We start from the raw sequence: 15,405 nt of genomic DNA, 5'->3' as shown, positions 1-15,405 counted from the left end.
CAATTGACCAGCGGTCAGGTGAGTGGTGTGGTCCCATCACACCATCTGGTGAATGCTGCCTTAGAATGTCCGAAAGAGAAGCTGGGAACTTAACTAGGATTCCCTGTTTAGCAGTCAAAGTAGACTCTTGACAAAGTTAAATTAATAAGTTGGGAGTGATTTATTACTATTATTATAATTATTATTCACAAGCCAGAAATATTAACATTTAAATTCCCCCCAAAATACTTGGCTAAGGTCATATGGACTGCTTTTAGAGTATTTGTTCCAAGAGGAACTTGTCCTTTTCTAAAGTATCCAATCTTCTTTTATGTTTCACTTCATCAATGTGAGCTAGTTTCAATTCCAGATATTTAGCAATCTAAGACACACAAGCACCTGCTACTTTTCATGAAGCAATTATGATTATTAAAAATATTAATGTGTGAGCATATGGAGAAGAGCAACTTGACTTTCAAAGTGAGGCATGACTTGAAAGTGTAACAACATGGGCGATCTGTTCCAAGGTCATTGTGAATATTTTAATTGGCACATTTGAGAACTTCATGATGAGTAGGCACTGCATTCTACTGGAGTAAAACTGAAAAAGCACATTGGAAAGGGGGCGGATAAGTCGAAAGAGGGAAGAAAAATAGATTTTTTTAAAAAAAATTCCTAAAACGGGGAAATGGCAAGTACCATCTTACTATGGTTGCCAGAACTGCACTGTATCTTTTGGGAGTTGGGCAGCTTCTTCTGCCCATTTGTCTCATGGACTATTTTTCTTTTAGGTGTAATGAACATTAACTCCAGGTGTGCCACACAGCAGATGACAGGACAGGGGGGCAATGAGAGACAGAAGCCATGGCTGCCTCATCTCCTTTTGCATCAGGAAACTTAAAGGTGCAGTGCAGATTTTTGTTTAAGAAGGTTTTTCCATAATTGTGGAAGTTCAATTTTATAACTGTTTTTGCTTCAATGGCTTTATTCCGTGAGACAGTTTATAAATTTATTTATTAAAATAAACAATAAAATAGAACTTCCGGGTTAGCGCGAACGGCTAATGGCGGATTCCCTCCGAGCTCCGGAGGGAATCGGCTCTGCTGAAGACGGGTCTTGCCATGCCGGCGACACGGGGACCCTCAGAAACCGCAGGCGCGGAAGCCTGCGGACTTGGTGACTCGGTGGGCACCTTAAGCGCCCTCCCCGACCCACGAAGAGCCTTTTTAAAGGCTACGGAGAGGGTACGGAGAGTGGCGTGGTGCTGAGAGTAGACCGCTACTTCAGTGGAGCGAAGCCGCAAGCCATGGCCGGAGAGCGCTGACTTTCTTCCCAAAATTTGGACTGGATAACAAAGGACCCGTGAGTAGTGGAATTTGGACTTTAAAAATTTTTTATCCTGTGAATTCGTCACGATCGGGGGATGTGTTAAAGGGAAGTCCGCACCCCCTCTACTTATAGACGATTTAAAGCAAGGAACGGAGAATTAAGGTGGAATGAATACTGTTTTGATGATTTAAAAGTTTTTCACAAATTTGATAGAAGAAGATTTTGTGCTGGAGAGAAAGGGAGGAACTTTGGAACTTTGTGTGTAATCCCCCCCAAAAACCCGGGAGTGTCCTATTTGGGTGCCGGAGGAAGAAGTGAAAGGAGTTTGACAGCTGTCAAAGAAGCTGTCAAACGGGCGGACAAAGTAAAGAATTTTGTTATTTAACAACTCTTGGAATTAAAGGTGATACATTTGAACTGAGGCGATTGGAAACAAAGTACTGATAATAACAAAGTAACAGATTATTGGAAAAGGACTACTAAATAACTGAAAGCCCCCTAGGGGGAATTAGTGACATTACAATGGCTGCAGAGGGAAAATTACTGGCGGAGATAGAAAAAATGTTCTTTCTCGTGGGAATCCTGCAAGAGCAGAGTATGGCTCTGAGTAAAGTTTTTATGACCTTGAATTCTGAAACAAACAACTCTGCTGAATGCACAAAGGAGACGTATGACAAAAACTCTGCAGCTGAGCAGGAAGAGATGCCTTTGGAATTGACAGAGAAGAAAGAAGGAGTTCAGACACTACAAGTGGAAAATATCAACCAGGAATCTACATTGTTAGAGTATGAGCAAGAAGACCTTTGGATTACAAACCTGCGAAAGATGAGAAAGAAGAAGAGGGAAGTCCCTGGAGTACTTGGAATATTAAAATTAAAAAGAATAAAGCAACATGATTGGGACTTTCCTCTTGAGTATGGAAAACTAGATGGTCCTTCGCAGCAAACACTTTTTAACATTCTGGATGAAAGAAAATATGATGTGACTCTGACTGAACTCCTTCGGGGTCTTAGGACCAACAAAGAGGACTACCAATATAGTTGGCAGAGAGGGACTGACAGAGAATCAGACGCCTCGGACGTGAGGAATCCGGGCTAAGAACTATTTTTTGTTTGTTTTTTGGACATTTGTTTGGGAAGGGACAGAAACCGGGGCGGGGGGGGGGGAGAGAGAATAGAATTATAAAATGTTATGATTTGTTTTATTTGGTCAATGTGACCTATAATTAATATAATAAAGGGAAAATTTGTGGAAGGGAAGTTAGATCGACCTTAAAAAAAAAAGAAATTAATGATTATAAGAGAATTGGATAAGTTGAATATAGATAAACAAAAAGAATTAAATTTTTAAAAGCAATATGAATATGTTTAAGAGGTTAGGTAAGAACTTGCTGAATTAATTATTGGAACTGGGATGTAAGAGGAGGGGGTGGGGGGAAGTCAATGAAAGTGGGTAAAGAAAATTAGGGTATGTAATTGTATTTGTGTGTTTTTGTCTTTGTGTGTGTGTTTGTTGTTATAAAATGTAAAAACCCAATAAAAATTATTTATAAAAAAGTAAAAAATAAAATAAACAATAAAATAAAATGTTGCACACAAAAATTATACAATTTGCTAGATCAGGCACAGAAATAACTCTAACTTTGCTAGAATGTAGTTCAGACACAGAAATAAGTAATTCTTTAAAGTATTTTTTTTCAGACTGATTGACAGTATCTTGATCGCTCTACATTGTCATTGTTTTTCAGTCTGACTGACAGACTGGATGCAGAGCTGCTTGGGAGATACCTGCATAGCCTGTCAAACATCTTTCCAAACTTGTCATTCCAGCCGAGTGTTTGTGCAAAGCATCCAACATCACCCACTTATAATCTTAGATTTCACTTCAGAGCCGACTGCCAGGATATAGGTGCGTGAGTGTGTGCAAGCTCTGACCTTATGCCATATGAACCCATAATGAATGAAAAATGTGCTTGCATTGCCTCTTCGTGCCATATCCCCCAATATAAAAGGAATCTGAAAGCTAATACTGAAATCCTTCACTCAGTTATAAGCACTTTAGTCCCAGATTTAATGGAATAGTGATTGTGACCCCTTTTAAAACACTGCAGGCCTTTTGTGTTCTATAAAACTATATCCAGTGTTCTTCAGTAATGCCGGAAAAGGATTTGATATTGATCTGGATTGCTAGAAAGCATTACATAGAGCAACATGCCCCATTAATATCGTCACCTTTATATTGATAAAATATATAGACTGTCACCTATTTCCACAACCACCCTTCTGCAAATGATCTGAAATACCCAGAATGCTTACTGGATTAGCCAATATAAGCAGCATTGCAGCATACTGCAGATAGAGACCAACAACTGATGGTGCAATCCCATGTATATCAACATGGAAGTAAGACCTAGTAGATGCAGCAGGACTCATTTCTGAGTAAACATGGATGCGATGATAAATAAGAACCACCTGATGCCTCAAATATAAATAGCCTGATCCCGAGCTCTTCTATGCAGCCTGATAAGAGCTACTGAACATGGAAGGGTGCTTCATTCATTTGACTAAGATTGCCATCTTTGCTCAATCTAAAAGAAAGTAAATCAAAGGATGGAAACATGATTAAATTGGACTAGTGAAGTAACAACCCATTACCTTTATTTTGCCAGTTAGGCCTCCAACAAACAGCATGGCATTTGCATCCACATCCAGAATTGTGTAACCAGGTGGAGAAATTGCACTGAAAATGCTTGGTACAATGGTGGCTTTAGGACCTTCCAATGCCTGTACGGAAACGGTGCCATTTCTTCCAGTCCTTCATGAGGAAAAAAAAGAGAGAGATGGGAACCATTGATGAATGAATTCATAGGCTCGTTAAAAGTCCTGAGTCAGTAAAGAAATTTACACATACAATAGAACATTTTTTGAATTTCTATGCACAACTTTTAGCCTATGAGGAGATATTGTGGGTCACAGCATAACTGACTAGTTGTTGATCTCATGAAGGAGATCAGCCAGTGGGCCACTCTTTATTGATTAGGCCTCATCACAGCTGCCCGACTAAAGGTGTCCTTAGCAGTAGTTCATTATCCGGTGAAGCTGTGAATGGTGCTGCCTTCACAAACATACATACATACATACATACATACATACATACATACATACAAAGGGCCACAACAGTATTTGGGGACTAGTGATGCCAGACCTTCACACAATCTCACTGCTGCTTCCAGGGAAGGTTCCTTAGCAATAAACATTAAGTCCACTACTTATTGTGAACTATTGTGTCTGTAAAACCCCAAACAAATCACTGCTCTTTTAAAAGGAAGTAACCAGAATAAAGATATATCTCAGGTTTATTCAAATAGAACAAATGAAAGATTAAGCTCTCAATTAAAAACTTTTATTAAAAACTGAAAACCTTCCATTGATTTTTAAGAAAATGAAACACAACAATCCTTTAATGCATTAATTTATTTCACAGAGATTGATTATTTCATGCATCAATTATATCCTTCCATTTATGGAGCAGAAATATTTATCAAAGTTTTTTTTTTCTCTGCAAGTGCCAGGCCTTTAAATTCCAATTCATTTTGCCTCAACATGCTGATAATCTGAACAAGATATGCATGGCATTCCCTGGTGAATATTATCTAGAAAATAACATAAATTGCACTGTCATGCAAATTACTGGCAAAAGCGTTAAACTATTCTAATGGTGCCTACTGTATAATTAGACTGTAAAATGAAATGTATTACTAAACATATAATTACAACGTCATATAACATACTTAACGAATCATGAATAAGCATTAGTATATTTCATAGAGGTGGCTAGTTAATTGGCATAGACATCTAACTAGTACTGTCAATGGAATTCCTGTCTGCTATAACTTCTAAGAATAATAAAAATGCCCCCATAAAACTTGGGTTCCACACTTCTGTTTCAGAATTACTCTATCAGGGTGTGATATTCAAAGAAAATAAGGTCAGAATTATATACTATATATGCTGCAATCACTGCATTATATAATCTTCTGTGATAGATTAAGTATGTCCCATCATGTTCATGCCCACTGCTGGCAAAATCTTTTGGGGGAGAAGGGCCAGAAAGATTTACGGGAGGGTAAGGTTCAAAGGCCTGATCTTGGATATGGTCATGATTAAACTGCATAAAAACTTGTGCATTCTTAAGAGTCTTAGTCGGGTTTGCATTACATTTTATAATAACGATGCTCCTGACAAAGAATGCATGTGGCATGAACCATTACACAAGACAACAGTATCTAGACATTATAAAAGCCAAGGCAATGTTGTTCATATATCAACAGAAAGTTACTGGCCATCAATTCAGAAAAAAACCTACCTAAATAATTTAGTACTTTTTAACCCACAGGAAGTGATAAACTATGGCCGAAGCCCTCGGGGAAGAAGTTGTGGTAGTAGTACTACTGATGGTAGTACCACTGCTGAAAACGTCCTGCTTTTAACAAGGAAAGATTTAATCTCAGGAGCAAATGAAACTGAAACATGGTGTCTTCATTTTATATCATAATACAAAGGGTGTGTGTGTGATGAGACTTGTATGGAAAAAGCGAGTACTTGCCTTGATGCTTCAATTCGGTACCAAAATCCGTCGTCAATTGTCAGATCTGGATATTCAACCCGTCCAACACCGGATCCCACATCCCACAGGAAATCCACTTTGCCTTTACGCATTTCGATGGCCAAAAAGTCAGTCTACAAAAAAGACATTTCATTAAAAATAAAATAAAATAAATTAGAGAAATAATAGCAAAGCTACTTGGGAGCAGAGACAGTAACAAAAAGGCAAGGCAAAGTGAGAGAATTAGTAAAATATTGAAAATAAGAAAGATGTGAGTGGAGGACAATGAGTCACCATCACTTGAGGTGGAATAATCTTTCAAAATCCTTAATTTTCCTTTTGGAGATTTACTTCTTATCATGATTTACATGACATTTTTGTGAATTACTCTAATTATAGCATAAACATGTATTTTTCCTCTTCATGGGCTTCTTTCAAATATTGGCTTATTTGAACATATAGCAAAAATAATAGCCACAACCTATCAGTGCAGACATACTCAGGACTAAGCATGTTCTACATCGATAGTAAATACTATTATAATAGTAATATACTAATATAACAGTAAATATTAATATATTTACTCAGCGGCGTAGCGTGGGTTGTCAGCACCCGGGGCAAGGCAAGTAATTTGCGCCCCCTAACCCGGGGCAAGGCAAGTAATTTGCGCCCCTAACCCCTAACCTGCCGCCGCTGCCAGCTTCTTCTTGCTGCTGCCTGGGCTGGTCGGGTGTGGTTCTCTCCCGCACTCAGCGCTGCGCTGCCGCTGCCGCTGCATTGTCCCTCCCCCAGATAGTCCCTCCCTCGCGCTCTCTCCACTCCGCACCGCAACACACGCCTGGCACCCTCCCCCTCCACAGTGGGCGGCGACCTGGCAGCTCGGATCGGATCGGATTCGCACAGCCAGCACTGCAGCCAGGTAGGGGTTAGAGAGCTGCGAGTGCGAGCACACCCCCCCAAATGTTGCGCCCGGTGCGGCTGGCTCTCCCCTGCACCCCCACGCTACGCCACTGTATTTACTGCTGCTAGTCACTCTGAGCCCGGCTCCGGCTGGGGAGGGCGGGATATAAATAAAAAAATATTTTTTTATTATAATACTAATATAACAGTAATTACTATTGATGAGATGCAAAGTAGTGCATTTGTACAGAAAAAGGCCAGGAAAGCATCTGATAAATAAACATTCAAATTATGTTTCCCTTTCTTTTCTTGGGGGTCTTATTTTGTTTCCTTGTGCCATGTTTTTTTTTATATCCATTACAGCAGAGGCTTCAAAAATTGTGTCCTGGGCCTCTCTGGACCTCTGTGGGGGCCTGACTATCTGTTACAATGCTGGCCATGATGATTTCCTATGAAAAAGGGGCTGGGCGGGTCATCTAAAGTGCTGCATGCAGCAAGGGATTGCTGAATCCTTTCCTTCTTATACTTCCTTCCCAATCAGTCTTCTGCCAGCCATCTTTTTCCTGGCTGATAGAAAAAATAATAATTGCAAGATAACTTTACTCTTTTGATTCAGCTTTTATAACCTTAGGCTGCATAAGTCTTATGCACACTTATCTGGGAGTAAATCCCACTGAACTCGGTAGGAATTGCTTTTGAGTAGATATGTACAGAATTGCATGCTTAAGGTTGTTCTCATCAAGTGGCTTACTTTTTCTTACCAGGAGGTTGATGGGTGAGATGTGGAGGCTGGTGCAGTGCAAATGAACCAGCAGAGACCATCTGATCCTCCTGCAGGTGAATTTGCATCACAGTGACCTCACTGCCTTGGCCCCTCCCACTTCCCGTAAGCAATAATCAGAGAATAGTGACTGAGCCCTACACAGTGAGCTTTTTCTGCCACAATCCCAACGTACATCAACGAGCTGTATAATTTATAAATCTGTTTCGCATGGTTAAAAGACAGTCCTTTTGATCTTTGTTTGCCTTACGGCGAATTACAATTATTTAGTTAACCTTAGTTTCCCTGCCCTTCCACTGTGCCTTTATTTACATTGACATTTGCTACAGGTGTACAGATCGGATTAAAATTTCCCCAAAGGAAAACGAATGCAGACTTACAAATCTGTTACTTCCAAGGTAAAAAAGCAGATTGTCGGCCACTGTTGTCTTTACATTGAGAATGACAGTGTTGTAGCTTCCTTTCTTTATCTCTGGTTTGTATGTACGAATGCAGTTGCCTCCAGAAGCCACAGATACTTTAATCTTCAATGGAAACAGAAGAAAGAAAAGTTGGGAGGGGGGGGAATCAGGAGAGAGAACTCAGGTTATACAGCTCATTACCGCCAGTGTAACAGTTAGGTATCCACAAATACATGCAGCGGACTCATTTTCGTCACTTTTCAATCATATGCTCCCTTGAAGTTTAAACTGATGGAATAAATTGCAATCTACTTCCTAAAAACTGGGTTTGGATTACAGGTCATGTACTGGCAATTATTTTGCAGTAAGAACTAACTAGGATATGTGACCATGAACAAGGGTCAGCTGTGACAACATACCTGTTGAATATATTCAGAAATGGTTGCTAATGAACCCACAAGGGTAACAATGAATACAGCCTATGTGGGATGTGTGGTCTATATAGGATGCCTTATTTTGAATGCATTCTTCTCTCCTGTTCTGTTTGCATTACGGAAGACTTTCATGTATTTTAGTTCTACTGTCATTTGCTAGTTCCATCTCAGAGGATCTCTTGCAGCTCTTAAAACTAATTATCTAATATTCATTAAGAGTTCACTTGGTGCTTACAATATTATTGCCATGGCATTTATGTGAGTATAATAAAAGACTCAATAAAGTCCTGGACCATTTGCTTTACTGAGCTTATGGAATCTTGTTACCAAAACAAATAAGAATGTAAACAATTCTATTTTGTTTTTCAAGTTTATGAAATAGAAAAACATTTTGGCGATGGCACAAATTAGTATCATATCCATATTTGTGGAAAATTAGGCAAGTGTGTTTTCCTTACCCGTTTCATTTTTTTTTTTTAAAAACTGATGATAATGGGATTGTGAAAACAGCTGCCATTTTTCCTGTGTGTCCTCTTCTCAACTTTAATATGACTATGTGGCTGTGTAACTGTGTACATGAGGGATGGAGAACCTGGCTCAGATGTTGTTGGGACTCAAAATCCCATCAGCCAAAACCAGCATAGCTAATGGTCAGGCATGATGGGAGCTGTATTTCAGCAACATCAGGAGGGCCACATGATGAGAGTGTATAAACAAGCCTCCTTTTGTAGCATGTGTGAACTAGCTACATGATTCTATATTAGGTACAAAAAAGAAGTAAGAAAGCAAGGAGATGTCCAATGTGGGACCATTTAGGTAAAAATGTATTATATTATATTTCTTTATTTGTTTTTTACATTGAGGCTAAGTCTCTTTCATTCTGGGCAGTGTTATATGGATTTGCCAGAGCCTCACATACCTAAATGAATAATAATTGAGCCATATTTTAGATAGTAATGAGATTTTTAAAGATGTTGTAGGTGTCACACATAGTTGTATTCAAAATTCACTTAAAACTTTTGGCATGACTAAAATGCCACTGACATTGAATTGCTAAACCACCACATCATTTTGGGCTTTCCAACCACACAGTGAGGAATAGTTGGAATGCCTCCTCAGAGAAATGATAAACGTAATGAAAATAGCTTTAAAACCTAGGCATGAAAATTATTTCAAGAGGTGGAAGAAATAATCGGTTGCCTCGCCTCTATTTGCATGAAGAATCATTTATATATAGAAGGTGCTGTTTTATCAGCATTATACTACATACATTTATTTTTGTATTTCTCCTGCAGGCAGCATGATGCTTTGACTTGAATTAAACAGGAGCTGGCTAAACATTCATCTCTAAGGATTTTCTTTACAGATTCTTGTGGGTCATATGGCAAATAAGTTTAGCGTTACCAGCTGATCCCAGAGTTTAAAATGTAATTACACTGGGAAGACAGATTCAGGACTCAGTAATGAGGCTAGAAAATGATGCTCTTAACCCGAGGACACAAGGTGAAGAAAATCAGGAAAATGGGAAAGCAACCCAATTTAATATTCTTGGTGGTTCTGCAAAGATGCTGGCAGGTTCCATATATAGCAGCAATGCTTGCTGATAAGAAAATTTCTACGTCTTGCAGTAATGGGACCTTTTTTGTTTTGTTTTGTTAGGATGATTAATGTAAACACTTGATCAATATATTCATCATACAGCATTATTATAATACATTATTTTATTGATTAATATTTGTCATTAAATATAAACTGACACATCATTTCCAACTTTGCTCACTGTTCATGCTCAATGCACTGATCAAGTGTGAATTCAAAAGTTATAATATGCTTGCTGCACATCAACAGATACTCTCGGGATGATGACCGTAATCCCAGCACCTATGCACAACAAGCACACAGAGGTCTGTGTGAACAAGGCCTAAACCACTCCATTACTGGAAAAAGGTCCATGCACCCAATGGGGAATGTTTGGTCTCGATGTCCATCTGTAATTACAGCACTACTTTTTTACCAATGTGACATCATAGTGGCTTAACCACAGTGACTGTGACAGAGTGATGCTCCAAAGGAAGCGGAACAATGAGCTTCAGTTTAATGACAGACCAGGTAGATACCACATTTAATCATATGAACATGAGCCATGAGGAGAAGAAAGTTGTTTCAGTTTCTGGTTGTTGTGTTGTAAGATCCCATTATGGACGATCGATACAGATACTGTAAAACTTAAGGGCTTAATTCAACAGAGCAGCTAACAGGAACAAGTGCTGAGAGTTCTGCTAGTACAAGGGGACTTGACCCTCTCCTCTACTCATAGGCCCTCATGCCCCCATGTCGCCTCTGGAGCATCCAAAGAACGTCCCAGAACAGCATGTAGAAAGGGGAGCTTGCACTGATGGAACAATCTCCTTAAAGCAATGTTGAATTCCACCCTTAAAGTTGCAGACTCCCTCCAAGACCAAGTGAACATTTACTGGTTATGTCATGGTAATTGCCTCCCCTACTTGGGCATGAGGAAACCTCTTTTATTACTACAATGTAGGGTTGGGCAAGTGCAACCAGATAGGAGGGTCTGCTGTCAATTCAGATTCAAACCACCCCACTCCTCCTGCAGCTAGAGGGATGCTAGTGGGTTACACAAACATTATGTGTGGTTCCTTCATTCCTGCTTTACCAATATGACTAGGAAATGGCTCCTGCATTGCTAACCCTTAGATTACCAATTCTCAAGCAAGCTAAAGCACAACATGAGTCCACCCAGTTTTTATGAGCTTTGTTACCAGCATCGTTATTTTCAGCCCTCCTTAGCCCTTCTGAGATCTCTGTATGAATGAAATAAGATAGTTAAAGAAATAGAATAAGCTATTAGAAAGGCTTACGGAATTGGCTTGCTTCCTGGCTTGATTTATCAGTTCTTTAATCTGAGAGATGTTTTTCCCTAGGTTATCTTGAAGTTGTTTGATTGGTTTGAGTTTATCCATCAGTCGATCTGCTTCCTCTTCCAGGTTTTTAACAGTGTCTTCTGCATCAGCAACTTCATGTAAAAAACACACAACCAGAAACAGTGTGAGAAATTGGTTACAAACACCATGAGTTTGAGAACACTTGAGAACACTCTGGGCCAGTTTGAATATAACAATCCTATTTTATATAAACTGTGGATTTTTTTTTTTTAAAATCTTTATTTTTATTGGGGATGGGACTTGTTTGTTATAAACTGTGGATGATTAATCCAGGAATGAGTGTTGTGCAAATGCACACACCCTTCATGTGCCAGCCAAGGTCTGTATCATGATTGTTTTAAACAAACTTATTTCATCCTATGTGTAATTGGAAATTGTGGCTTAATCTTAGACTCCTGGTGTGGTTTCATATTGTCACTTGCAGTCCATGATTAACCCATAGTTTCTCAATTCAGAAGCAATGTAAAGTAGCTACAATGAAGGTGTGTATGCTAATTTTCAGATAAATAAATCATGCTTTATTCATTTGGGATTTAAGTGTTTGAAAAGCCCAGAAAAATATATATACTGATAAGATTTTTTAAAAAGATGCCAAATAATTGCAACAATAATTTTAGAGCTTGATTGGCAAAATAGGTGCAAAGGAGAAATATTCAAAAGAGTTCTTTGGGTCTGAAGTTACAGGGTTGCTTTTTGTGTGTGTTTTTTTCTGAGGTTAACTGAGATCCTGTGGCATGGAAAAGTTAGAGCTTAGAGGTCACAGTATGGACAGCTCAGGGTTCCAGAGTTTGCCTTTAGTCTTGATTTAATGGAAGCATTTTGTACTAAAATGGTAGCTCATTAGTTTTCATTAGTTAGGAAACAAATTAGCACTCATTAGTTACATAGTCATAAATTAGAAGAAGAAAATAATTGTCTAACTCCAAATATGAGGACCCATGTCTCAGGACTTTTCATATTTGTTAAATCTGGTAAAGGTTGGAAGCCCACACTTGTTTTTTTCACTAGCTCTTAATATTATAAAGTGTAAACCACATGACCACCCCCAGTCACTCAGGATTCCAGCTAACATGGAAGCGTAGAGATCTGCAAGCATAGGGTTTCCTGCTTAGATGCCCATATTGCATGGGGAGTGAGACCAATAGTCTTTTCTATGTGCTGAACCCTCTTTGTGTGTTTAATGTGTAAAGGGATTTTTTGTTTGTTTTGTTTTGTTTTGTATTGTGTGTGTGTTTATATATATATATATATATATATATATATATATGGTAAAGGGACTCCTGACCATTAGGTCCAGTTGTGGCCGACTCTGGGGTTGTAGTGCTCATCTCGCTTTATTGGCCGAGGGAGCTGGCGTACATGTGGCCAGCATGACTAAGCCCCTTCTGGCGAACCAGAGCAGCACACAGAAACACCGTTTACCTTCCTGCCGGAGTGGTACCTATTTATCTACTTGTACTTTGATGTGCTTTCGAACTGCTAGGTTGGCAGGAGCAGGGACCGAGCAACGGGAGCTCACCCCATCGCGGGGATTCGAACTGCGACCTTCTGATCAGCAAGTCCTAGGCTCTGTGGTTTAACCCACAACACCACCCGCGTCCCTCTCATTCATATATATGTATGTATATATCTATATATATCTATATATATCTATATATATATATATATATCTATATATATCTATATATATGTATTATAAAATTTATAACAATTACCGGGTTCTAGTTACATAATACAATCACCACAAAAAAATTACACTGAATTTGTAGTGCCATTACAAGCATTTTCTTAATTTGTCTGTGGACAGGCTATATCAACCATCAATGTGAAGGGAATTTATGAGCACTGGTTTGCTCGATGAGACCAAGATGTCTCTGGAAGTCTGCAGACAGAATATGACAATAGCAATCTGTTGTGGCTTCTCTTCAGGTATCTGGTTTTCAGAGGTACAGAAGGAAGTTTCATTCCTCTGTCATGGACACTGACAGACACATTCCACATGAATTTGTCTAATCCTTTCAAAATGGAACAGTCAGTGGCTTTCATTGTGACCCAAGAGTCTAATGTCAACATATTTCTGGTTCCTTGCTAGGAATGGTGGGGACGGTCAATTCTGGTTCGCTCAGTTTCTCATTCTTACAATCTTAAGTTCAGTTCTCCAGGGTTCTGAAGCTATTTCCCTTCAATTCTTCATGAAAATTCTTCAGCATTTTAGTCTGAATTTCTGCTAATGAACACATTTTTGTCTGCAGTTCTGAGTAATGTACGGCTTTGCAAATAATTTTCATCTAGCGTGTGCTTTATATGCTATTTCCACTAAATATTCATTTTCATACACATTTCCCCCAGTATATACATTTTGTAAACAATGATCAGAGAAGTGCTCCACAAAATTTTCATGTGAACTTTGAAGGATGGCTGTGTTTTGGTTCTTATATTGTACACTGGTAAGTGTGAATTTGAGAAATTCAGCTTTAAATGTAAACTGAATTTAGTTTCTACCCTATACCTAGTCCTGTGACATCATTTTCTATACTATCAGACCTCCATTTCAGGTCCATAAAGAAAGAAAGAAACACTAAGTTACTGTCAGCTTCTTTGGAGAGCTGGTTGCAGTATGTTTTTGCACACTCATCTTCAAGATACAATAGATGAAAAAAAGCAAGTGAAAAATGACAGAAGTAACAAGTTTTCAGAATCTGACTTGTTGGAACATGCAGAGCATCTGAAGGAGAACTGCACCTTCCAGGAGTCTTGACTCCGTATGACCTTTCAATAAAATGACAACTTTTGCCTCCTGCCATTCTTTGCTCCATTTCTCTCTTATGGCTTTAAGACGCTAAGTATGGGCTCGTAGCATCAGAACTGGTTGTGAGGTGTGTCCCTTTCCTGGTATGAATAACAGTGTTAGTGTCAATGTTGGAACATTGACTAGGCTAAATAGTAAGGCGTTATAGCGCAGCAACTTACATAGGTACCATGCAAGTGTATTTGAGAAAATGAATGAAGCATATGGGCACAGCGGAAGGGGAAAGGCTAGAAAGAATAATAAAATTAGAACCTTATACGTACTGATTTCTGCAGACAAGTTTTGGAGATTTTAAAAAAAAGAAGAAGAAAGAAAACTTGTAAGACAGTAGATTCGAAACAACAAACAGCAACACAATAAAATGGATTACTGAACAGAAAACTGTAGGAATTCACAGCTTAGCACACAGTGTACTGCAGATTTGGCAGAAGTGGAGAATTTTCTCCAGTTTCAGGTGCCCACATTAGGTCCTCTAGATATATTGCCACTGGAGAACAATCAACAGAGTAAATGTAAGTGTACTTCATGTGATAATAGCTCGATGCAGATGAAGCATTTCCAGTCTCACAAGTCCTGGCCCCTTCCTCTCCCATTTCCTTTGATTATGGCACTTTTTGTCCTCCTCCTCCTTGTCTTGCCTTTCCTGTTCAAATCTCACCTTTTCCTTTTCATTACTTTACAGAGCAATCCTAATCATGTCTAATCAGAAATAAGTCTTACTGAATTCAGTGGGGCTCAGTCCCAAGCAAATGGAATTAAGATGGCAGCTGAACATCTGTACCAAGCTGAGTGCTAATGATAGTTTTAATTTAACTTGGTGGGGTTATAAATTCTTGTCTACTGTGGTGTAGGTGGCACAGATTTAATGTTCACTGTAGGTAGCGCTGGAAAGAGGAGTGAATTTGAGTAGGAAAAGTGAGGAGGAGGAAGGACAGCCATGAGAATCTGAGGAGCATTCCTGTTCTAATATAACTACACTTAGAAAAGCATACACTGAGATAAAGCAAAATACGTAGTTATCTACAGTTAGCTACATATTTAAATACACACTTAAATGTGAATTTTCATATGGATTTCCCCCCTAAATTGCACATTAATGGAGACGTGGAACAGAATGAACTTACGCATAAACGTATGCAAAATTGGCATGGACTAGATATAGACTGAACTGTCTATTCCTAGATTCAACCCAAAAATGAAGACT

At 38.9% G+C, this 15,405-nt stretch overlaps 1 protein-coding gene and 1 long non-coding RNA gene across 9 annotated transcripts in view; one reads left to right on the top strand and one right to left on the bottom strand.

Annotated features, from left to right (window-relative positions):
• The window catches only part of LAMA2 (laminin subunit alpha 2), a 374,353-nt gene that overhangs the window by 41,840 nt on the left and 317,108 nt on the right, over positions 1 to 15,405 (bottom strand). For all 7 annotated transcript variants that reach the window (XM_081856105.1, XM_081856106.1, XM_081856108.1 and 4 more), the window contains 4 exons: positions 11,309 to 11,463; positions 7,975 to 8,118; positions 5,914 to 6,047; positions 3,963 to 4,122 (listed from right to left, as the gene is read on the bottom strand). In XM_081856105.1, the coding sequence (XP_081712231.1) occupies positions 3,963 to 4,122; positions 5,914 to 6,047; positions 7,975 to 8,118; positions 11,309 to 11,463 (593 nt within the window). The remainder of the gene's footprint in view (positions 1 to 3,962; positions 4,123 to 5,913; positions 6,048 to 7,974; positions 8,119 to 11,308; positions 11,464 to 15,405) is intronic.
• Positions 1 to 15,405, top strand: part of LOC309338824 — an 82,575-nt gene that overhangs the window by 49,728 nt on the left and 17,442 nt on the right. Inside the window, exons 2-3 of one of the 2 annotated variants that reach the window (XR_014155071.1) lie at positions 771 to 882; positions 5,704 to 5,875. This is a non-coding gene — a long non-coding RNA (uncharacterized lncRNA). Of the gene's footprint in view, positions 1 to 770; positions 883 to 5,703; positions 5,876 to 15,405 lie in introns of those variants that run through there. The other variant, XR_014155070.1, reaches the window with a different exon arrangement.

Source organism: Podarcis erhardii (genome assembly GCF_964252035.2).
Source record: "Podarcis erhardii genome assembly, chromosome: 3".
In the NCBI taxonomy this organism is placed as follows: Eukaryota; Metazoa; Chordata; class Lepidosauria; order Squamata; family Lacertidae; genus Podarcis; species Podarcis erhardii.
The sequence above is the reverse complement of the archived record's forward strand: the minus strand, read 5'-3'. Positions and strand labels throughout refer to the sequence as shown.